Below are 25,089 nucleotides of genomic sequence, written 5' to 3' on the forward strand. Positions count from 1 at the left end.
CCACTTTCCTTTGTTTTATTTCATTCTGAGTATATGTGATACCTTATATGAAAGAGTGCATCTTCTCTTTCTTGTTTTGATCTTACCCTAACTGGAGTACTTTACCCATATTATTTTAAATGTATTATCACAAACATTGATAAATGTTTTCTGTAAAGGGCTAGGTAGTAAATATTTTAGGCTTTGCAGGCCAGATGGTCTCAGTGGCAACAATTCACTCTAGGAGCCCTAGAGAAGACATCAATGAATGGGCATGGCTGTGTTTCAAAAAAACTTTATTTACAAAATTAGGCAACAGGCTGTGGACCCATAGTTACTGGCCCCCTCTTCTCTCTGATGGCTCTGCAAGTGCCTCAGTCATGTAGGTTGTTTCCAGTATATTGCTGACTACAGAAATTTTCCAGGGCATTGCTGTTCATGTCTAAGCGTTATAAGGACTGTGAAATGTGTGTTATATTTGCGGGAGGGAACAGATTGGTACAGGACATAAAATATGGGGTTTATGAAAAAAATTCTCTTCCAAAAGTCTGCTGATTCGAGGGTAAGATCATCCCAGGCGGCTTCCTCACTTCTTGGAGGATAGCATAGCAGGGATTAAGACCATTGTTTCTGATTTTGTATATTGTCCAGAGTTCGAGGAGTGTGTGTTGGTTGGGGGGCTGCGGGGGTTATGACTAGTATAGTATTTGTTTCATGAAAAGAGCCTATTGAAATGTTTTGTAATTAACCAACAAATCCCAACTATCTAGTGAGTGTTTACTTGAGGCACAATGAGAAGCACTTTTGATATCGTTTCCTTTTTCTTGCTGTGTACTGTCAGTGGAAATACAGTTCCTCTTTTCTGGACTTAGAACCCCAAGTTAGAAAGATTCCTGTCTGAGTCATCTAAACCCAAGGGTTAGAATTTTTCTGTAGGGTATTGAGAGAAGGCTGAGCTTTGTCACCCACCTACAATTTAATGGCATTTTTGCTAACTTCTCTGCTTTGGAATGCATTCATTTTCTAATGTGTCTCCCCAAAATGAAAGCAGAGAAAAGCCTGAATTACCTCACTTAAAAGCTTTTAATACCAAAGAAAAACACAACAAATTTTAACGCCCTTTCGCATTCAAACTTCCTTGGCATTTCTGCCCCCACACTGAAAGGAAAGTCACTCATCTATGTCAAGCTAAGCTGTTTACATTTATGCGCCTATGTCTTATTTATGTTACCACCTCAGGTGTTTTTATTATAGTGTTGAAGCCATCAGACTGGTATCTTGGGACAGAGCAAACCTAGAAGGTAGATTCTTCCCCAGTGGTTGCATAGTAGCTCTGAGTCACGGGGGAACTCCAGACGAGGCTAGAAACCATACCAGATACGGAAGCAGGCGGGAATGTGGGGGCTTTAGAACAAGCATCAGGCAAATGGGTTACTCAGGAAACTAGGAGCCCAGTTAAGAATTTCTGGAGCCAAACAGACCTAGGATTGAATTCTGTCTTCACCACTTACTGTAACTGTTTCAGCAAGTTACTTCAATTTCTGTATCTGTTTCCTGATCTGTAAATGGGAATTGCATATCCTTGCATACCTTACTCAGAAATTCTGTAAGATTAAACGAAGTCCTGGTATCTCCCACACTTTCCATGTCTCAGTTTGTCTGTGAGTTGAACTGTGCTCAGGTTTAACAGCCACCCATCAGAAAGGCAGTTTTGGTTCCTAAAGACCTAAATAGACTATAAAATCAGCGACTATACTTGGCATTTTAGACATGGGCTTTGATATGTGGTATTTTCACTATGCTGTGCTTGGTTCTTTACTCTTACTCTCTCATGGTCGACCAGCTTATTAAGTCCAATGAGCACCTAATTGAGACTAAAGAATCGCCACTCTCAGCATGCCTAATGATCTTCATCTTTGTCTCAATTGTTGTTAAGTGTATGAGGCTTGTGGTTATTAATGATTCCTTATTTTCTAAATGATGAATACAAAATGCAGTTTGAATTTTTGAAATAATTATCCAAACACTGTTTTATAGACAAAGACAGCTGCTGAAAGTGAATTTTTGACTGATAGGCAGTGACATTATACATTAATTAAAAATGGTCATTCCTTGGGGTAAAGGATATACAGAAGTCTGATTTCAGCATTCCTGAAAAGGCTATAAGAGTGTCAATATACAGTGTACTAAAGAGAACTTTGCTAATGATTGAGATGCAAAAGACAAGAACCATAAGTTAAGAATGAGAAATTAAAGCCAAAGAATTGGACAGGAAGAGATAAAACTGTTTTTGTTCACACACAATGTGATCTTTGTAGGTAGAAAACCCTAAATAATCATTTAAAAAGCTACTGGAATATTCATGAGTTTATCAGAATTGCAGGATATACGATCAATAATAAATTTCTGTACACTGCTGCTGCTAAGTCGCTTCAGTCGTGTCCGACTCTGTGCGACCCCATAGATGGCAGCCCACCAGGCTCCGCCGTTCCTGGGAATCTTCGGGCAAGAACGCTGGAGTAGGTTGCCATTTCCTTCTCCATTGCATGAAAATGAAAAGTGAAAGGGAAATCGCTAGTAATGGATAATCTGAAAATGAAATTATAAGATCAATTTCATTTATAATGTCAAAATGAATAAAATGCTTAAGAATAAACAAAACTGTGAAAGCTATATGCTGAAAACTACAAATGCTATTGAGAAACAAAAGAAATATAATTAATATAATATATACCGTACTCATGGATTAGAAGACTTGGTATTGGTAGTGCTTCCCAAACTGATGTACAGATTCAGTGTAATCTATCAGAATCTCAGTAGGCTTTTTGCTTTGGTAAAAATTGATGAACTCACACTAAAATGTATATAGAAATGCAGAGGACCTAGAATAACATAAGCAGTATGAAAAAAGAACAAAATTGAAAGACTCATCCTTTGTGATTGCAACTTTTACTGTAAAGCTACAGTGATCCAGAAAGTATGGTATTGATATAAGGACAGATATATGATCAGTGGTACAGAAGAAAAAGTTCAGAAATAAATCCTGATATATGTGGTCAGTTGATGTTCATCAGAGGTGCCAAGGTAATAAGGAAAAGATAGTTTTTCAACAAGCAGTGTTGTTACAGTTGGATTTCCATATGGAAAAGAGAGATTGTTGACCCTTATGTCACTCAATGGACATGAATTTGAGCAAACTTCAGGAGATAATGAAGGACACGGAAGCTTGGTGTGCTGCAGTCCATGGGGTTGCAAAGAGTCATACACCACTTAGCGACTGAACAAGAAACACAACGTTACTCAGATTTCTCTTGGGGAAAAATTCTTAGATATGATATAATAGCTGTGATCATTAAAAAAATCAATAAATCAGGGGTCATCAAAATTAAATTGTTGCTCTTCAGAAGACACCATTAAGCAAATGAAAAGGCAAGCAACAGATTGGAAGCAAATATTTGCAAAATAACCATCTAACAAAAGACTTCAATCAAAATATATAAAGAACTTTTGCAACTCAGTAATAAGAAGATTAACAGTTCAATTAAAAATGAGAAAAAGTTCTGAATAGGCACTTTATGCACGAGGATATACAAATAAGCCCGTGAAAAGATGCTTAATAAGACTCACCATTAATAAGACCCGTCCACTAGAATGGCTAAAACTAAGAAGACCCACGGCACCAAGTGTTGATGAGAATGTGAAGAAACTAGAAGTCTCACACATGGCTGAATGGAATGTTACCTGGCACATCTGCTGTCGAGCATTTTGTCAATTTGTTTAAAAGTGAAACCTACACTTCACCATCTGATCCAGCATGTCTACATAAAGTGGCTGCATAACAAAATGTGCTATATCCAGACAATGGAATACTACTGATCAATAAAAGAAATGAGCTACTGATACATTCAACAGTGTGGCTAAATCTCAGAATCCTCATGTTAAATGGACAAAGTGAAAGTCATTCAGTAGTGTCTGACTCTTTGTGACCCCCATGGACTGACTGTAGCCTGCCAGGCTCCTCTGTCCATGGGATTCTCCAGGCCAGAATACTGGAGTGGGTAGCCATTCCCTTCTCCAGGGGATCTTCCCAACCCAGGGATGGAACCCGGGTCTCCTGCATTGCAGGCTGATTCTTTACCATCTGAGCCACCAGGGAAGCCCAAAGCCAGACACAAAATACTACATGTGCGATTTCTATAAAAGGCAGAATTAAGGAGACAAAGCAGATCAGAAATTGTTTGGGACTGGAGGTTTGGAGCAGAGATCAATGGCAGATGGTATGAGGGTGCTTCTTAGAGTAACAGAAGGTAGTGGAGAGTTATACCAATGCATACGTTTACTAAAACTCATTGAAACGTTCATTTGAAATAGGTTAATTTTATGGTAATTATACCTCAGTACCTAAAAGATGCAAGTTCCCCATGAGCTGACACGTGGCCAGCCCTCAGTACATGTTAATTTTCTGCAGTCTTTTCTTACAAGGTGGGTCTTGAGAACAGATAGATCTATAAAGATGCAGAGATCCAGATGTATGTTCACACTGTCAAAAATAAAACCTGCAAAAGACGTAGCAATTGGTTCTAAACTGAGGTTTACTTGCTTTTCTAGTAAAATGATGTGTTGAGTGTGTTGCTCATTACATTATTGCACGAGTAGCTTTAGGTGATTTTGTGTGGTAGAGAGAATATATACAAGAAACTAAAAGACATTATGGGATGTATTTTCAGTCACAGGAGTTCATTAAACAGAACTGGACATTCAAAACTGGACTCCTGAATTCTGCCTGCAAAGCTTGTAAACCTCAGGAATGTCTCTGAAGATGTCAGACTGTATCATTTCATGGACTGGACAGAATACTAGTTCAACAGAAAGGATCCCTGAAATCAAATAAACCATTCCGTTGAAGAACCAAACTCTCAAGTGCCCTGGATTTACACTGCTGTGTTTATCCTCAGAATGCGAAGGTGAAATAGAAAAGGAGTGACAATCAGTACTTTCATTTTTTTTCTTTTTATTTATTTTAGCACCTTCATTTTTTAGGTGACACAGAATCTTGTCTTCCTTGATCTTTATCTTTGCACCAGTGAACAAGGAATCTTACTTGTAATCTCTTGGAATCTACAGGCTATTTGGAATTTTAGTTTTTCATCCTTCAACCTACCTTTTTTTTTTCTATCTTACAAGGTCTTCTCGAGGTGGACTATTCTATCCTTTCAATCTCTCCTTATGTTCCTCCCTCTCTCTCTCTCACACACACACACACAGAATGAAATTATATGTCAGTAGTGCCATTTATTAGCAATGCTGATGCAAGATGAAGATGTAACATTTCTAGGAACCTTGAAGTCATGAAAAAAGCCAAACCTCACACTTCTCACATTTGGAAACTTCTCACATTTGGAAAACCACACATATATTTTTTTGGAAGAAAGTTTAAGTATCTGCAATACCTTGTTAGTGTTCTTTATGGGTCTGAAGTCTCTTTGCTAGTTTAAGGAACATAAAAATATATTATCTCTAACTTGGTTTGCTCGTAAAATTGTCATGTTCGCTATATTAAATTTAGAAGGATAGTCCATTCAGGCAATACACATTCACTAATTGAATTTACTTTGAAATGTTTTTAATTTTTTATACAAATGGAGCCTCAGGCAGCTGAACTCGAAGGAACTCATATCTCTTACTTTTTGTCATTTTGAAGGAAGCAGCAGAACATTCAGCTTAGGAGGACTCGCCAGTGTTTTACTTATTCCAGTAAAATTGTTCCACTCTCTGGACCAGTGAAATCCATGATGGCAAAAAAGTCACATCAAATGTTTGTTTCCAGCAAAGGAAATGAGAAGAAATAAAAGAAGAACCTTCGCTGACTCCAAATCATAAAATGCACTTTAGGCCATGCTTTTTTGGACTGGGTTTACTTTCTGAACTAAGTACTAGCATTCTAGCTTTATCACCTTCATGGGCTCCCGCAAGCTGAAGGTCTTTCCAAAAGATTGTCATTTCATCTCTGTTCTCCCTCGTGTTAGTTGCTTCTGAATTTGTCACCCGTAGACCTGCTACTTTCATGTATTTTGGAAGAAAAAATCAGAGCTAGACGAGCGGAAGGTGTGGTAATTTTTCAGAGGGATGTGCCTGGCAGAACCATAGATGGTATTTCTCAAGTAGGTATTTAAAGATATTCTTAGCCTGTAACCTTTGAAACAATCCACTGAAGTCTCCAGCCAGTGGGACCTCCCTAATGGTCCAGTGGTTAAGACTTGACCTTCCAATGCAGGGGGTGAGGGTTTGATCCTTGATCCTTGAGCTAAGATACCACATGCCTTATGACCAAAAAAGCAGAATATAAACAACAGAAAGCTTATTGTAACAAATTTAAGACTGACTTTAAAAATGGGGCACATCAAAAAAAAGTTTTAAAAATGCATACACTTGTTGCTGTTCAGTCTCCCAGTCGTGTCTGACTCTTTGCAACCCCATGGACTGCAGCACACCAGACCTCCCTGTCCTTCACCATTTCCCAAAGTTTGCCCAAGTTCTTGTCCATTGCCTCGGTGATGCCATCCAGCCATCTCATCCTCTGATGCCCTCTTCTCTTTCTGCCCTCAGTCTTTCCCAGCATCAGGGACTTTTCCAATGAGTCAGCTATCAGATGACCAAAATACTGGAGCTTCAGTCCTCCCAATGAGTATTCAGGGTTCATTTCCTTTAATATTGACTGGTTTGATCTCCTTGCTGTCCAAGGGACTCTGAGGAATCTTTCCCAGCACCACAGTCAAAGGGAATGGCAAACCACCCCAGTATACTTGCCATGAGAACCTCGTTAAGGGTATAAAACACAAAAAGATACGCACCGAAAGATGAGTTTCCCAGGTTGGACGGCGTCCAATATGCTATTGGGGATGAGCAGAGGACAACATACTTACGTGCATACATAAACAGTAAAGCATCCAGCCAAAATGAATGGCCTCTGCTTCCAAGCTTGCGTAGAACTTTCCTTCTTCCTCTATCCAGGCACGTGTTCATGCAGCCTCAGCTTGTACTTAACTCTTAACAAGGTTCTGTCTTGCTACTGGGTGCAACATTCTTAAAATGGAAACCACAATATTTAACCTCTCTTTCCTTCTCAAATCTCACCATGGTGCCCTGCATGTAATTAAGTCTCCACTAGCTGGTTGCTAAATAAATCAATAAGTGAAATCACTTTTCAGATGAGAAATTTTAAGTATCTTGTTTGTCCAAATTAGCAGAACATGGCAGCAGCAGCATCTTGGCCTCTGGATTTCGAGTTCTGGAGATTGGCAGCAGCTCAGTTGGCCGACAGCAAAGTTCTTTGACTTTAATGATGCCTTTCACTTGGCTTTCTTGAGTGCTTGTGACTGGGGTTGTGCTGAGATTCTCAAAATGATTGATTTTGTCTGGACTTGTGCTAAGTCAGGTCTGGCAGCCGCATGTTTTCTGTTCTAACTCAGTGATTGTAAAAGAAAGTAGGTACTCTCCTTGACTTCTGTGCCCCATACCCTTCCGGTCCTTTACCAGCCTTTATTCTTACTGTCCTTAGAATGGTTTTTACTTTTTAAGAAAATATTCTCAAAAGATTCTTCCTGCTTCATCCCATCAAACTTTGGAATATTGTCACAGTACTTTTTTCTGCCTTTTTCTTGTGTTCAGCCAGTGTCCATGGGTAATTTTTACATGTTTTTTAAGCAGTTTTGCATTTCAACAGATTATCTGCATTCTAATGGGGACAGCTGGAGCTGTGTCCCCTGAAGGTGTGAGTTCTAACCTGGCCTATCACTTACTTGTTTTGTGTTCCGTTTTCCTCATCTACAAATATGGAAGATGACACATATCTTGCAGAAGGATCATAAGGGTTAAGTGATATATGTAGAAATGCCTGGATTAATTTTTTAGCATATAATTATTTGGTAAGCATTAGAACAAAATCTTTTAGAAAAATGTCCAGTTTTATTAGCAAGCAAATTTATACCTTGGCATACAATATTATGAAGTCGTTTATACTCTATGATTGTCTGTGGGTTTTTATGTTACTGGTAAATTCAGATAACATGTGTTATGTGTCAACTAGATGACTGGCCTTATACTCTGCACTGAGCCTATAAAATTAAATAAGAAATGGTTGCTACCCTGGAAGAGTTTATAAGCAAGCAGGTGAAATGAGCTTAAACAAAGAGTCAACAACCAGTATGTTAAGTACTGGATAAAGGTATCTATCAAATAGGAGGGCAGCATAGTGCACAGCAAGTGTGGTGTCATGGCTCATGTTTCATAGAACCTTAATACGCTGGGCTGCATGTCTTTTCTAGAAGCTTTTCCTAGAGCTCTGATTGAAATGCTCGTTGAGAATTCACGTCTTTTACCTGCGTCTTTGACCATCTCCCTGTAAGATTCATAGAGACAACACTTTGCTAAACCTTTCTCCCACCAGTTCCTTTCCCTCATTCCCAGTCTGACTTTCAGAGACAGGCAAAGATCTGCTGGAGAAACCACCTGATAGCATAAGTCAGGGGTGGGCAAACGCTGGCCCATGGACCAAATCGGACCCACTGCCTATATATATATGGTCTGACAGCCAAGAATGGTTTTGACATTTTTTAATAGGTTGACAAAAATCAAAAGAGTAATATTTCGTGACATGTGAAATTACATGAAATTCAAATTTCAGTGTCCCTAAATACAGTTTTCTTGGAACACAGTCATGCTCATCCATTTCCGTATTGTCGGTGACTGCTTTCAGGATAGAGGATAACTGAGGAGCTGTGACAGACTGTGTGGTCCAGAAAGCCTAAGAAAACTGGCTCAACCGGCCTTTCACAGAAAAAGTTTGCTGGCCTGCGCCATAAGTCCTTTAAAATCTTTGTAACGACACATTCTCAGTTTGTGGCTGAGATGGGCATTTCTGATGTAAGAGGCATTTTTTCCATGTTCTCTGCTGTCACTTCTTCTAGGAGTAAAAAGTTGGCCTTTCTCCTTAACATGAGCATGCACTATTAGGTGATGTGCACATCCTGGTCGGGTGTCTCTTTTTGAATGTACAAGTGTTAAGTCGGTAGGAGGGGGCCTCTGGAAAGGTTAAGTAGATTTTTCTTCATCATCATCTCCTCCACTTGATGTCTGCTTGGTAACCTGAAGATGAGAGCGCCCAGTTATTCTTCCTTTTACAAGCAAGTTTATATCAGTCTTTCCTGTAAAACTGGTTTGTCCGCCAGGACAGTATGAAAATGCATGTGCAACTTGGTTATATTTGTAAATCACATAACACTCCTCTCCTCTTCGAAGTAACAATTAGTATGGAAATCCTTTCCTCTGCTAAGGACAGATCAAAACCATTTTCCTGACTGGCTAAAAAGCAACTAACAAAAAGACAGACATAGTGCTGCAGCTTGAGCATTTAACGTGAGCGTGGAAGGGTTTGCAGTGTCCCCACTTCAGTGTGAAGGGTGCAGCTTTTGCTGCTCATTGGCATTTCATCTCACTCCCTTACTAGACAGGTTTTCACACAGTTCTGAGTGAGTAGCCTTCACAGGTGACTTTGGGTTCATGGACATTCACAAATAACTTTCACAGGATATAAGGATCTACATGTAATTTTACTGTCTGAGTGATTATGTATTTGAACAGTCTACCCTTTAAAAGCGTGGATGGCTTCTTCTGCCTTCGGAAGGCTCCAAGGAGCCAGGTTCTAGAATACGCACTCAGCCTTGCTCTCTTTCTCCCTCTGTTGTGCCCCTTTTGGGAAACAGGCTGATAAATTGCTTCCCATCTGCAGAGAAAAAAAGTGAATGTCCTTCCATAGGTCTTCTGGCCCATTAAGAAGTTGGTCAGATACTCACCAATTTCTGGGTCCAGAAAGTAATGATCATGTACCACTATGAACAGTTTAGAAGCCAACTTAGAAATACATTGGAAGTGTAATATAAAATCTATATATCATTTGACTTTGACCCTTAATTTCATGTCTGAGAATTTAGCCTATAAAATCTAAACATGAAAGAAAGGTTTATATACTGTAAGTCTTATTACTATGTTTTTTTTAATTAATGTATTTTTTAAAAATTTATATTGGATTATAGTTGAATTACAATGTTGTATTAATTTCAGGTGTACAGCAAAGTGGTTCAGTTATATATATATACATATATCCATTATTTTTCAGATTATTTTCCCATATAGGTTATTACAGAATATTACAGACTATCCCGTGATATACAGTAGGTCCTTATTAGTTATCTGTTTTATATAGTAGTATGTATATGTCAATCCCAATCTCCCCTTTATCCCTACCCCTCTTCCCCCCCGTAACCATAAGTTTGTTTTATACATCTGTAACCCTGTTTCTGTTTTGTAAATATGTTCATTTGTACCATTTTTTTTAAGATTCCACATATAAGTGATAACATATGATAAATGTCTTTGTCTGACTTACTTCACTGAGTGTGATAATTTGTGGGTCCATCCATGTTGTTACAAATGTCATTTTCATTCATTTTTTTTATGGCTAAGTAGTACACGGGGTTTAGTTGCTAAGTCTTGTCTGACTCTTGCGACCCCATGGATTGTAGCCTTCCAGGCTCCTCTGTCCATGGGATTCTCCAGGCAAGAATACTGAAGTGGGTTGGCATTTCCTTCTCCAGGGGATCTTCCCGACCCAGGAATCAAACCTGGGTCTCTATCATTGCAGGCAAATACTTTACTGACTGAGCTATGAGGGAAGCCCAAGTAGTATATGTATACCGCATATTCTGTATTCATTTCTCTATGGACATTTAGCCTGCTTCCATTTCTTGGTTATTGTGAACAGTGCTGCACTAAATGTTGAGGTACATGCATCTTTTCAAATTATGATTTTCTTCAGATTTATGCCCAGGAGTGGGGTTGCTGACTCATTTTTAGTTTTAAGGAACCTCTATACTGTTCTCTTCTGTTAGGTCCATACCATTTAATAGTATGAACCTAACAGAAGCAGAAGATACTAAGAAATACACAAAACAACTATACAAAAAGATCTTCATGACCCAGATAACCACGACGGTGTGAGCACTTTCCTAGAACCAGACATCCTGGAATGCAAAGTCAAGTGGGCCTTAGGAACCTTCACTATGAACAAAGTTAGTGAGGGTGATGGAATTCCAGTTGAGCTATTTCAAATCCTGAAAGATGATGATGCTATGAAAGTGCTGCACTCAATATGCCAGCAAATTTGGAAAACTCAGCAGTGGCCACAGGACAGGAAAAGGGCAGTTTTCATTCCAATCCCTAAGAAAGGCAGTGCCAAAGAATGCTCAAACTACCGCACAATTGCACTCATCTCATACGCTAACAAAGTTATGCTCAAGATTCTCCAAGCCAGGCTTCAACAGTATGTGAACCATGAACTTCCAGGAGTTCAAGCTGGATTTAGAAAAGACAGAGGAACCAGAGATCAAATTGCCAACATCTGTTGGATCATAGAAAAAGCAAGAGGGTTCCAGAAAAACATCTACTTCTGCTTTATTGACTACACCAAAGCCTTTGACTGTGTAGATCACAAAAAACTGTGGAAAATTCTTCAAGAGATGGGAATACCAGACCACCATACCTGCCTCCTGAGAAATCTGTATGTGGGTCAAGAAGCAACAGTTAGAATTGGGCATGGAACAACAGACTGGTTCCAAATTGGGGAAGGAGTATCACCGTGTTTGTTTAACTTACATGCAGAGTGCATCATGTGAAGTGCCGGGGTGGATGAAGCACAAGCTAGAATCAAGATTGCCGGGAGAAACATCAATAACCTCAGATATGCAGACGACACCACCCTTATGGCAGGAAGTGAAGAGGAACTGGACTCTTGATGAAAGTGAAAGAGGAGAGCGAAAAAGCTGGCTTAAAACTCAGCATTCAAAAAACTAAGATCATAGCATCTGGTCCCATCACTTCATGGCAAATAGATGGGGAAACACTGGAAATAGTGACAGACTTTATTTCCTTGGGCTCCAAAATCCCTGCAGATAGTGAGTGCAGCCACAAGTTTAAAAGACACTTGCTCCTTGGAAGGAAAGCTATGATCAACCTAGACAGCATATTAAAAATCAGAGACATTGCTGACAAAGGTCCGTCTAGTCAAAGCTATGGTTTTTCCAGTAGTCGTGTATGGATGTGAGAGTTGGACTATAAAGAAGGCTGAACGGTGAAGAATTGATGCTTTTCAGCTGTGGTGTTGGAGAATACTCTGGAGTCCCTTGAACTACAAGGAGATCCAACCAGTCCATCCTAAAGGAAATCAGTCCTGAATATTCATTGGAAAGGCTGAAGCTGAAGCTCCAATACTTTGGCTACCTGATTCAAAGAACTGACTCATTGGAAAAGACCCTGATGCTGGGAAAGATAGAAGGGAGGAGGAAAAGGGGACCACAGAGGATGAGATGGTTGGAGGGCATCACCGACTCGACAGACGTGAGTTTGAGCAAGCTTCAGGAGTTGGTGATGAACAGGAGAGCCTAGTGTGCTTACAGTCCATGGGGTGGCAGAGTTGGACACGACTGAGCGACTGAACTGAACTGACTGATACTGTTCTCTATGGTGGTTGTACCAATTTACATTCTCACCAACAGTGTAGGAAGTTTCCCTTTTCTCCACTCCATCTCCAGCACATGTTGTTTATAGGCAGTTTTTGTGGGAGCCCGCACCATGCAGCATGTGGGATCTTAGTTTCCCAACTAGAGATCGAACCTGTGCCCCCTACTGTGGAAACTTGGAGTCTTAACCACCGGGCTGCCAGGGAAATCTCGACTTGTAGACTTTTTAATGATGACCATTCTGACCAGTATGAAGTGATACATAATTGTTGTTACAATTTGCATTTCTCTAATAATTAGCAATGTTGAGCATCTTCTAATATATTTATTGGCCATCTGTCTTCTTTGGAGAAATGTCTATTTAGATCTCTCCATTTGGGTTTTTTGTTCTTTGATATTTAGCTGTATGAGCTGTTTATATATTTTAGGCATTAATCCCTCATTGGTTGCATCGTTTTCAAATATTTTCTCCCATTCTGTCGGTTGTATTTCCATTTCATTGATGATTTCCTTTGCTGTACAAAACATTTTTGAGTTTCATTAGGTCCCATTTCTTAATTTTTTTTTTATTTCCCTTACTCTAGGAAATGGATAGAAAGATACTGCTGTGATTTATGTCAAAGAGTATTTTGCCTATGTTTTCCTCTTAGAGTTTTATAGCATCCAGTCTTTTATTTAGGTTTTTCATCCATTTTGAGTTTATTTTTGTGTATGATGTTAGAGAATGTTCTAATTTCATTCTGTTATGTATAGCTGTCCAGTTTTCCCAGTACTACTTATTGAGTCAGTTCAGTTCAGTCACTCAGTCATGTCCAACTCTTTGCGATCCCATGGACTGCAAGCACACCAGGCTTCCCTGTCCATCACCAGCTCCCAGAGCTTGCTCAAACTCATGTACATTGAGTCGGTGATGCCATCTAACCATCTCATCCTCTGTCATCCCCTTCTGCTCCTGCCTTCTATCTTTCCCAGCATCAGGGTCTTTTCCAATGAGTCAGTTCTTTGCATCAGGTGGCCAAAGTATTGGAGTTTCAGCTTCAGCATCTGTCCTTCCAGTGAATATTCTGGACTGATTTCCTGTAGCATTGACTGGTTTGATCTCCTTACAGTCCAAGGGACTCTCAAGAGTCTTCTCCAACACCACAGTTCAAAAGCATCAATTCTTTAGCACTCAGCTTTCCTTATAGTCCAACTCTCACATCCATACATGACTACAGGAAAAACCATAGCTTTGACTAGATGGACCATTGTCAGCAAAGTAATGTCTCTGATTTTTAATACACTGTCTTGGTTGGTCATAGCTTTTCTTCCAAGGAGCTAGCATCTTTTAATTTTATGGCTGCACTCACCATCTGCAGTGATTTTGGAGCCCCCTCCCAAAATAAAGTCTCTTACTGTTTCCATTGTTTCCCCATCTATTTGCCATGAAGTGATGGGACCAGATGCCATGAACTTAGTTTTCTGAATGTTGAGCTTTAAGCCAACTTTTTTCATTCTCTTCTTTCACTTTCATCAAGAGTCTCTTCAGTTCCTCTTCACTTTCTCTCATAAGGGTGGTATCGTCTGCGTATCTGAGGTTATTGATATTTCTCCCGGCAGTCTTAATTCCAGCTTTTGCTTCATCCAGCCCAGCATTTCTCATGATATACTCCGCATATAAGTTAAATAATCAGGGTGATAATATATAACCTTGACGTACTCCTTTCCCGATTTGGAACCAGTTTGTTGTTCCATGTCCCGTTCTTACTGTTGTTGCTTCTTGACCTGCATACAGATTTCTTAGGAGGCAGGTAAATTTTCCAGTTTGTTGTGATCCACACAGTCAAAGGCTTTGGTGTAGTTAATAAAGCAGAAGTACTTGCTTTACTTCTTGCTTTTTCTTGCGGAACTCTCTTCCTTTTTCTATGATCCAACAGATGTTGGCAATTTGAGCTCTGGTTCCTCTGCCTTTTCTAAATCCAGCTTGAACATCTGGCAGTTCACAGTTCATGTACTGTTGAAGCCTGGCTTGGAGAATTTTGAACATTACTTTGCTAGCATGTGAGGTGAGTGCAATTGTTGTGTGATAGTTTGAACATTCTTTGTTATTGCCTTTCTTAGGGATTGGAATAAAAACTGACCTTTTCCAGTCCTGTGGCCACTGCTGAGTTTTCCAAATTTGCTGACATATTGAGTGCAGCATTTTCACAGCATCATCTTTCAGGATTTGAAATAGCTCAACTGGAATCCATCACCTCCACTAGCTTTGTTCGTAGTGATGCTTCCTAAGGCCTACTTGACTGCGGATTCCAGGATGTCTGGTTCTAGGGAAGTGCTCACACCATCGTGGTTATCTGGGTCATGAAGATCTTTTTGTATAGTTCTTCTGTGTATTCTTGTCACCTCTTCTTAATATCTTTTGCCTCTGTTAGGCCCATACCATTTCTGTCCTTTATTGTGCCCATCTTTGCATGAAAAGTTCTCTTGGTATCACTGCTTTTCTTGAAGAGATTTCTAGTCTTTCCCATTCTATTGTTTTCCTCTGTTTCTTTGCATTGATCTCGAGGAAGACTTTCTTATCTCTCCCTGTTATTGTTTGGAACTGTGCATTCAAATGGTTGTATCTTTCCTTTTCTCCATTGCCTTTCATTTCTCTTCTATTTTCAGCTATTTGTAAGGCCTCCTTAGACAACCACGGTGCTTTTTGCGTTTCTTTTTCTTGGGAATGGTCTTGATCACTGCCTCCTATACAATGTCACAAACCTCAGTCCATAGTAGTTCAGGCACTCTATCAGATCTAATCCTTTGTATCTATTTTTCACTTCCATTGTATAATTGTAAGGGATTTGATTTAGGTCATACCTGAATGCTCCAGTGGTTTTCCCTACTTTATTCAATTTAAGTCTGAATTTGGCAATAAAGAGTTCATGATCTGGGCCACAGTCAGCTCCTGGTCTTGTTTTTGCTGACTATCCAGAGCTTCTCCATCATTGGCTGCAAAGAATATAATCAATCTGATTTCAGTATTGACCATCTGGTGATGTCCAAGTGTAGAGTCTTCTCTTGTGTTGTTGGAAGAGGGTGTTTGCTATGACCAGTGCATTCTCTTGGCAAAACTCTGTTAGCCTTTGCCCTGCTTCATTTGTACTCCAAGACCAAATTTGCCTGTTACTTCAGTTATCTCTTGACTTGCTACTTTTGCATTCCAGTCCTGTATAATGAAAAGGACATCTTTTGGGGGTGTTAGTTCTAAAAGGTCTTGTAGGTCTTCATAGAACCGTTCAGCTTCTTCAGCATTACTGGTCAGGGCATTGACTTGGATTACTGTGATACTGAATGGTTTGCCTTGGAAACGAACAGAGATCATTCTGTCATTTTTGAGATTGCATCCAAGTACTGCATTTCGGACTCTTGTTGACTATGATGGTTACTCCATTTCTTCTAAGGGATTCTTGTCCACAATAGTAGATGTAATGGTCATCTGAGTTAAATTAGCCCATTCTAGTCCATTTGAGTTCACTGATTCCTAAAATGCCCATATTCACTCTTGCTATCTCCTGTTTGACCACTTCCAATTTTCTTGATTCATGGACCTAACATTCCAGGTTCCTGTTCAATATTGTTCTTCATTGCATCAGACTTTACTTCCATCACCAGTCAACATCCACAACTGGGCGTTGTTTTCACTTGGCTCTGTCTCTTCATTCTTTCTGGTATTATTTCTCCACTCTTCTCTGGTAGCATGTTGGGCACCTACCAACCTGGGGAGTTCATCTTTCAGTGTCATATCTTTTTGCCTTTTCATTCTTTTCTCAAGGCAAGAATGGTGAAGTGGTTTGCCATTGATTTCTCCAATGGACCACGTTTTGTCAGAACTCTCCACTATGACTTGTCCAAAGAGACTGTCTTTTCTCCATTGTATGTTCTTGCCTCATTTATCATAGATTAATTGACCGTAGGTCCATGAGTTTATTTCTGAGCTTTCTATCCTGTTCCATTGGTCTATATTTCCATTTTTGTGCCAGTGCCATAGTGCTTTGATGTCTAGCTTTGTAGTATAATTTGAAGTCAGGGAGCCTGATTCCTCCAACTCCATTTTTCTTTCTCAGGATTGCTTTAGCTATTCAGGGTCTTTTGTGTTCCATACAACTTTTAACATTTTTTTGTTCCAGTTCTGTGAAAAAAAATGTCATTGGTAATTTGATAGGGATTGCACTCAATGTCGAATGCTTTGGGTGGTATAGTCATTTTGACAATATTGATTCTTCCCGTTCAAGAACATGGTACATCTTTCCATCTGTTTGTCTCATCTTCAGTTTCTTTCATTAACATCTTACAATTTTCAGAGTGCAGGTCTGTTGTCTCCTTAGGTAGGTTTATTCCTAGGTATTTTATTCTTTCTGATGTGATAATAAATGGAACTGTTTCCTTAATTTCTCCTCCTGATCTTCAACTGTTAGTATAAAACAGATTTCTGTGTATTAATTTTGTATTCTGTAATCTTACTGAACTCATTGATGAACTCTAGTAGTTCTCTGGTGGCATCTTTAAGATAGTCCATGTATTGTTATCATGTCAGCTGCAAACAGTGACAGTTTTACTTCTTTTCTAATTTTGATTCCTTTTATTTCTTTTTCTTTTCTGATTGCCGTGGCTAAAACTAAACATGAAAGCCTTATATAGGAAGGCTTATTACTGCATTTTTAATAGTGAAAAGCCAGAAATAACCGAAGGTAAACTCACATGGGAAGAGTCAAGTAAACTATCATATATTCACTTGACAAAGTATTATATGGTGATGGATGTATACGTATATTAAATGTATACATATATTAAATAGATATATACAGAGATCGATATTTATGTCATACCAGGTGTAAAAAAGCAGTATGATACATCATCTGTGAATAGAGAACAGAGATACAGAAATATAACAACTTCTTCACAGGTACTATGTATAGGTTGTTGGATTTTAAATGAGTTTTTTTCTGTTTGCTAATTTTTCATTGTATATATTTATGGGAGAGAAAAATATATTAAATGAAAATGCAGACACCTAGTAATTAGAAGGTGAGAACTGTGCCCACTTCAATCTGGACACTGCGCTGGCCGGTGCAGATCTGGCTGAGCTGCAGGGTGTCTGTCTTCATGGAGTTTGTTTTGTTGGGGAGGCAGGCCAGATGATGTTAATTACTGAGTTTATTTTCAATTGAAATACAGTTAATTTACAACATTGTGTTAGTTTCAGATGTACAGCAAAGTGATTCAGTTACACACACATATATTCTTTTCTATCATAGGTTATTATAGGATACTGACTACAGTTCCCTGGGCTATGTAAAAGGGGAGGGCAGGGGAGGCTGCTGTGGACGCCTTGAGCAAGGATATTTAACCAAGGAGGAATTGAGGGAAAGTCCCCCAGATCCAGTGACATTGGAGCAAGACTGGTATGGTAGGCTGAGGAGGAACCACATGAGGGAGGCAGGCTGGACAGAGTTTCACACAGAGGTCATGGCCTGTGCAGAAAGAGGCCCACAGTCAAGAGCTTGGCCTGTCCAGGAACCTCAATAAGTTCAGGATTGTGGCAGCAAAGAGGAATCAGCTTAAGGGAGAGGGTGGGCCAGAACGTAAGATGATAATCAGACACGGAAACCACAGTAAGAAATTGGGGTTTTATCCTCAGGGCAAGCAGAGACTGACATGAGCAGATTTAATTAACAAAAAAAAATTCCTTCCATTCAACCGCACTGGACGGATAGATACAAGAGGTGGTGAGAATGCACACAGGGAATCTGGCAGGAGGGAGGGAAGGGACAGAGGCTCAGAAATGCAGCCGGAAGGCTTCCTTTTGTATGAAGATGAATCCTGGATTGCTAGTTTGGAGATTAAAGGTATAGTAAGAACTCAACCCTATAAAGACTTTTTAATTTAAAATTTTCTAATTACGTAGCAAAAAAACCATTTTTATTTTTAAACAAAGATTTTAGAAATCTTTAGGAAAAATACATCCTAGGTGAGCCCCTTGGGTGAATGTTATACCATGAAAATGTCATGCACTCGTAAAATTGTACAGAATCCAAAATGCTAACAGTTTTCCTGTAAAAGGAGAAGAAAGAGGAAGGCAGAAAAGAAAAAATAACATTTGGTTTGGTGACAGATCTCCTTCTGTCACTCTGAGTTCCTTGATAGGCACAGGGCCTGGCACACGACGGGGCCACTGGGAGTCCTGAATGAATGAATCAGTGAATGAATGAGCGCAAACTGCTGGATTAAAGAAGGCATTTGAGGATTGTTTTTTGGCCTTTCTCAGTCTCATTATTTTTGTTTCCTGGCAATGCCCACCTCTCCTGCCCTTCCACTGCTTGTAGCTGACCTGGCTGAAAGTGGGGAGAAAGTGATAGGAAAAAGCTGCCCCTTTAAGTACCGACCATTTCAAAATATTTTTTCTTTGCATAATTCAAAATTAGGCCAGTTGGAATCTTGCCTCCTTTTCCTGGAAAAAAAAAAAACAACCTGGCAACCCAGAAAACTTTTATTCAGATATTTGTCATAAATGCTATTTGATTAAAATGTAGACTTTGTGGTGAAACATAACTTCATAAATATGCATTTATGATGCTTCTTATACACATTTCCAAAAGCCAAAATTGGAAAAGGCCACATTCTCAGAAAGGGGAAAGGAAAACACAATTTGGTGAACTGTTGTGTTTCGGGTACTACGCTGACCCTCTTTATCGATACAGACAAGAACACTGAGGCCGTGTATGTTCAGAGTCCTGTGGTTCATGGCAAACCCTCAACTTGAACTCAGATCTGTCTGAGTTCAAAGCTCCTGCTCCTTGTGCCCTCCCTTTTTGCTTGTTATAAAAATAAATATTTTAAAAATCTATATAGGTCTGTAGGCATGAGGACAGTAGATAAAACCCTAATTGGGAAGGTAGTTTAAGCAAAAGTCCTTTGCTTGACTGGTACCGTGCACTCTTAGAGGGAAGGAAGAGAAAGAAAGATCTAACTGGGCTTCCTCCTCTTCACCTTAGTCGGTTGTTCATTCGCTCAGTCATGTCTGACTCTCTGTGACCCCATGAACTGCAGCATGCCAGCTTTCCCTGCCCTTTACTATCTCCTGGAGTTTGCTCAAACTCATGTCCATTGAGTCGGTGATGCCATCCAATCTTAATCATTTCTAAAACTTTTTTTCATGAACAAACAGGTTTAGTGCTATGATCATTGAAGACCTCTTTTCCACCCTCACGCTGAGCTGTTTTCCAAGTCAACTGATTTCATTCTTACAGTTGTATCAATGGATTGTTTCTCTTTTTTTAAGAGAGCTTTTATGTTGAGTTTTCTTCCTCGTTTTCAATGCCACCGCCCCTCCCCACCCCACGCACACACACACGGTGTTGTGGGGACCGTATTACACTTTCTCACAGGACTGTCTGCTGGCCCTGATACTCTGAGGCTCTCTGTCGCGCATTTGTCACAGTTGATGATGATGTTTCCGTCTGCCAGGCATATGGAATTGGTGGTGCTCAGCACATCTTTGTTCCAGGCTGGTCCCGGGGAATATTTTGGAACTGTCTTATAAATTCTCCTTATCATCTCCTGCGCCCTCGTTACGCGCTCTCTCTGCTGTAGCAGCTATGGAAATCTGCCTTGGAGTCTAATTAATGACGTCTGTCTTCCCTCTTCCACTCAAAACTCTGTGCCTCTGGAGGCCAGAACTGGGTCTCAGTTATCTTCATGGGCCCCTCCCTTGGCCCCCACCAGGGAAAGCATGGAACCCATCACCGTGCTGGTTTGAGTCATTTTGTTGGCTTGGCTCCTTTGCTGTCATTCTTGATCATTCTGTGCATGCAACTGAAGAAGTTTGGAAAACAGATTAATTGAAGAGGGGGCATTGTGTGCTACCACTGTTATGAGAACCCCAAATCGAATATCCTCATGGAGTTTTCACGGGGTGAGTTTTTATTTCTCTTGGATGATATTTTTGAAGCCAGTTTGGAGTCCCACATTATTCTAACCACGTTTTATATAAACACAAATCAGCCACAGTTAACCCTTTAAAAGAGTTTTGAGGGGTTTGTCATCTAGATTTTTCTCAGATAATCCCAGCTGTGATGAACAGGCTGTGGTCAGCTTCAGAAACAGTAGTAACACTAAACAGTAACAATACTGTCTGACACTTAAACTGGAGTTAGGAATTGAGCAACTGTCATTTGGTCAAAGCTGGGACAGCCCCACAGCCCTCCACATTGATAGGCTGTGGTGGAAATGTTGTGACTCTCTCTGCTAGTTTTCAAGATACTTACAGAGCCACTTTTCCTCCAGATATATTTGAAATTTGGGCTTCCCTGGTGGCTTTGATGGTAAAGAATCTGCCTGCCAATGCAGGAGACACGGGTTCAATCCCAGGGTCAGGAAGATCTCCTGGAGGAGGAAACAGCAACCTACTCCAGTGTTTTGACCTGGAGAATTCCATGGACAGAGGAGCCTGGCAGGTTACAGTCCATGGGGTCACAAAGAGTCGGACATGACTGAGCGACTAACACGCACACACATGAAAGGTACACCCTTTAATTCAACTTGAAAAACATTTATTGGACATCTTCTCTACACCCCAGGCTTCATGAGACTTGATTTTCTGCTAACTACAGCTCACATTTCTAACTAAATTTGGTAAGGAAGGTCCAGTGTCAACAGTTCCAGTGAAAATGAACGGTGGGAGCAGAAGACAGGTGTGCCTATAAGATGGTCAAAATGAAGAAAAGGACCACTTAGGCACTGGTGTAATTTGGTCCTGGTTCTAAAAACACACCCGTAGGAAAATGACATTGGACAGCTCTGTCGTCCAGGGAGGATGGCATTCAGTTGTGTTTTGTGATTCCACTGTTTGTTTGGGTCTTTTTCAGGTAAGCCGAAACTTTGAGCTGGTTGGACGGGTTAACTTGGATCAGCTGGAACAGATGAAGGAGAAGATGGAGAGCTCTAGCAGCGATGATGAAGACAAGGAAGAAGAAATGAACAGCAAGGCTGATGACAGAGGTTGGTCCCGTCCCTGCCCCCTGAGCCCCAGATGGCATCCAGCCTGGCCGTGGGGAGACAGAAGGGAGGCAGAAGGTTGTTGGAGGAGGAACAGAAGGAATGATCCTTCTTCGTTAAGTAGCAGAACAGACTGGCTGCAACACGTCAGGGGCCATGTCTTTGTAAACTATTACCAGCTAGAGAAACTCCAAGGAAAACAGACGTTTTCTCTTTAACTGTAGATATACATTTGTTAAAAAATACATGGCGATGATTTGTTTTTATTCAGGAAAACTGTTATCTGGGGAATCTGCAGAGTAAGGACAGACATCAAGATGGATGGCCCTGTGAAAGCTATCGAGGAATGTAAATGAATTTCCAGTTGAATGCTTATTTAAAATTGCTGCTGCTGGGGTGTATTTTGCTGGGGATGGGGGCAGGGAGCCGCAGAGGGCTTGAGCCTTGAGATCCGAACCCCTCCATGTGTCCTTCTGCATGACCCTCCTCTTAAACCCCTGGCTTACTGCTTTTGCTTTGTAAAGAGAGAGAGAGAAGGGGACCAGTGGCATTTGACTGTCTTTACAGGGGATAGTAGGCAAAGTTTTGAGGGGCTTTTGTACTATTTTTCAACTTTCTGTGATTCTATAATTATTTTCAAAATGAAGTTTTTTGAAGTATATTTAGTTGTAGACATGCATTTACATGATCTAGAGTTGGTATTCTGTATTGTTCGACATAGAATATTGTGGAAAACCCAAGATACTATGTAAAGAATATAGGTTGGGATATCTTACTGTAGTTATTGCAGACTTATCAAAAGCACATGGATAACCTAAACCTGAGGAATAAATATGTCATCCCATTGATGAAGAGAATGGTATTAGTTGCCATTGAGGAACATCATTATGGGCCAAGCCCAGTGTCAGTGGTTTTTATTTAATCTTATATACTGTTAGAGGGCTCTGCAGTTGGTCTGTATGGATTTGGCTCCCAGTTCTGCTGCTTTTTAGTTTTATGACTTTGGGTAATTATTTTATCTCCTGCACATTCATCATCCTAATAATAACAACTTCCTAAGGTCACTTCCTTAGGGTCACGTAAATCTTAAATGAGATAGCACACAAACATTATTAGTCCAGTTCCTGGAACACAGTAATCACTTAATAATAATGATAAAACCTTGCAGTGTAGATGGCATCATTGGCATTTTACAAGTAGGGAAATAAAAGCCCAGAATATTTAAGAGAGTGTTCAAAGTTAAAATGAAAACACTGGAGGTTGGGTTTAAGTCTTCTGGCTCCAAAGGCAAAATGTCTTTACATACTGTACCACTTCCCCTACCCTTTGTGGGTGTTCTTCATTGATGGGAACCTGGCCCTGAATTCTGTCAATTCAGTGGTCTTTGGGGCTTCATTGTAAGGCATCCTTTTGTGGAATTTCTTAACTTTTTCTTGCTTAGTCAGTCTGCCAGCCTGGAAAGCCGACTTGGTGGTCATTTTCTCCCAAGGTTCTCCCTCTTCTTTTTCTTGATTTTTTCTGACTTCCACCCCATCCCTCCATATTTTATCTCCGCTATAGCAGGAGACCACAGCTAAGTGATGATCCAGTTTGGCTTCTGAACCCCCTTGCCTGTGGTCAGTGGACAAATAGAGCATCCACACCACGTAGACTGATTGCCCTTGTAAAGTTATGACTTTTATTAGTAGGGGGCATAGCGATCTATTTCTTACAACGGCTGTGATTCAAGAAGCATGGGTTTTAAATTTTCTCTTCCTTTTTTCTTAAAAAGCATTTCACAAATATGTCGTTAGTGATGAATTCTTTAACGTCGTCTGTGCACTGTTACCAGAGTTCTCTCAAAGAGGATGCACGTGACAGAGGGCACACAGGCTCCTTGTCTTCACGGTGCTCTGTGCCCTACCATTCCTCTCCAGGAAATGCATTATTCCTCATTGGAGACCATGACTTTTTAATCTCTAGAACCAAGCATACACGGTTTTACAGGTTGTAAGCATTGCAGAGGCAAGAAGCCCTGTTAGTCCTCCCGTCCCCTGTGCCACCTCCAAAATAATAGCGTAGAAGATGAGAGGGAAGAGAGGGCAGCTAGATGTGCAAGGTGCCAGCCACGTTTCCTTGACTGCCCAGCTCAGCCGCGCCCTCACACGGGCACTGTGGCGTCAGACCAGCTCAGTTTGCCTGAGAAGAACTTCATGGTGTCTGATCGCTTCTCCCTAGAAAGCGCGGCCTCCACATTCATGAGCCTTAACCGCATGGGGAGAAAAGACCTGGGGGTGGAGAAGCCCGTATTCCTCTCTTAGAGGGCGGGGGATTTACGTGAGTAACCTCCAGTCACGTTAATGGGGAAACCTTCCCGTCCCCCTCGTTGATTCTTGAAAGAACAGCCTTCTTTGTCTCATCGCCTTGGAATCAGTTTTCCACCATCTAGGTGTATTCTTGCCAACAAGAAGAAACGGCACACAGTAGCCTCGGGGTGTTTTTGCCAGACGTTCTGTCTTCCAGGAGTAGAGAGAGCGGGAGGTGGCGTTAGCACAGCTCTGGGGCTAATGGAAGCCATTTGATGTGTGACAGGTAATGATTGGCCTCCTCCTTTGAGGATGAAACAGCATGAGCCGTTGGAAAGAATAGATGGTTGGTTTCATGTTTCCTCAGGGTAAGCAAGTGAGTGTGCCAGGAGCAGGCCCCCTCGTTGGCAGCAGAGACCCTCGTCAGGCGCTCCGTTCGGGGGGCTCACGTCCTTGGAGCTACCTCGTTCCCAACGTGCCTTCCCAAGACAAGCCGGGAGAGGCCTGACCATGGCCACACGGCAGGTCCTGCCTCAGAAGGCAGCTTGGAGGGACTTTGAAAGGGAGGAAACCAGGCATGAAGAAATCAAAATGCGCCCAAGCAGTGTCCTCCCCACCCCCTCTCATTATGCAGTTGGGAGGAGTCAGGAAGGCATTCTGTTGATTTCTTGCCCAAGATAATCCCTGCTAAGGAATTAATGCGCAGAGCAGATGGTGCTGTCTCATTTCCAATGAAAAGAATCAAGGAAGATAGTCTGTGCAATTATTTTTAATGGCTTGTGTGGTGATCTTCTTAATTTGTGAGAAAATGTTTCATCTTTTGTTAGAACTGGGCCCCATTCACGGTGCTTTTTGTGCTGCAGATGAAGGCAGCTCAGAGACACCTAGCCTGTTAACATCATCCGGAGGGGTTTTTTTTATTAGATGGAGTGTTTCAACCAGGAGACATCTTCCTGTAACATCTCGTGAGTCCAGGCACACGGTGATCAGAGGGGCAGAGATGATCAGTGTTTGTCTGTGTGCTGTCCTTACTGTTCAGCATGGCTGCAGAGCCGTCTAGATCCTGCTGTTTATTACCCATGTGAAGATCTGGCCCTCTGTGCTATAATGAAAGACATATGGGCTTGGGACCCAGGATAACACAAAGGCCATATAAGCTCTCGTCTTTGAGTTTGCCAGGAGGCGTGGCCTCCAAACAATTAGCCAGTCAGTCCCCATTTAGCAGGCCCCTCACA

General features: G+C 40.8%; 1 protein-coding gene and 1 long non-coding RNA gene across 13 annotated transcripts in view; one reads left to right on the top strand and one right to left on the bottom strand.

Annotated features, from left to right (window-relative positions):
* Positions 1-25,089, top strand: part of ZNF462 (zinc finger protein 462) — a 178,972-nt gene that overhangs the window by 151,261 nt on the left and 2,622 nt on the right. For all 12 annotated transcript variants that reach the window (XM_081525575.1, XM_081525536.1, XM_081525497.1 and 9 more), the window contains one exon: positions 21,440-21,572. In XM_081525575.1, coding sequence (XP_081381701.1) covers positions 21,440-21,572 — 133 coding nt within the window. The remainder of the gene's footprint in view (positions 1-21,439; positions 21,573-25,089) is intronic.
* LOC145520067 (uncharacterized) overlaps positions 8,577-25,089 on the bottom strand; it is a 45,425-nt gene continuing 28,912 nt past the window's right edge. The window contains exon 3 of the long non-coding RNA XR_014064197.1: positions 8,577-9,123. This is a non-coding gene — a long non-coding RNA (uncharacterized LOC145520067). The remainder of the gene's footprint in view (positions 9,124-25,089) is intronic.

The sequence above is a fragment of the Giraffa tippelskirchi genome, chromosome 1 (genome assembly GCF_054371585.1).
Source record: "Giraffa tippelskirchi isolate mGirTip1 chromosome 1, T2T-mGirTip1v1.2.pri, whole genome shotgun sequence".
NCBI classification, from domain to species: domain Eukaryota; kingdom Metazoa; phylum Chordata; class Mammalia; order Artiodactyla; family Giraffidae; genus Giraffa; species Giraffa tippelskirchi.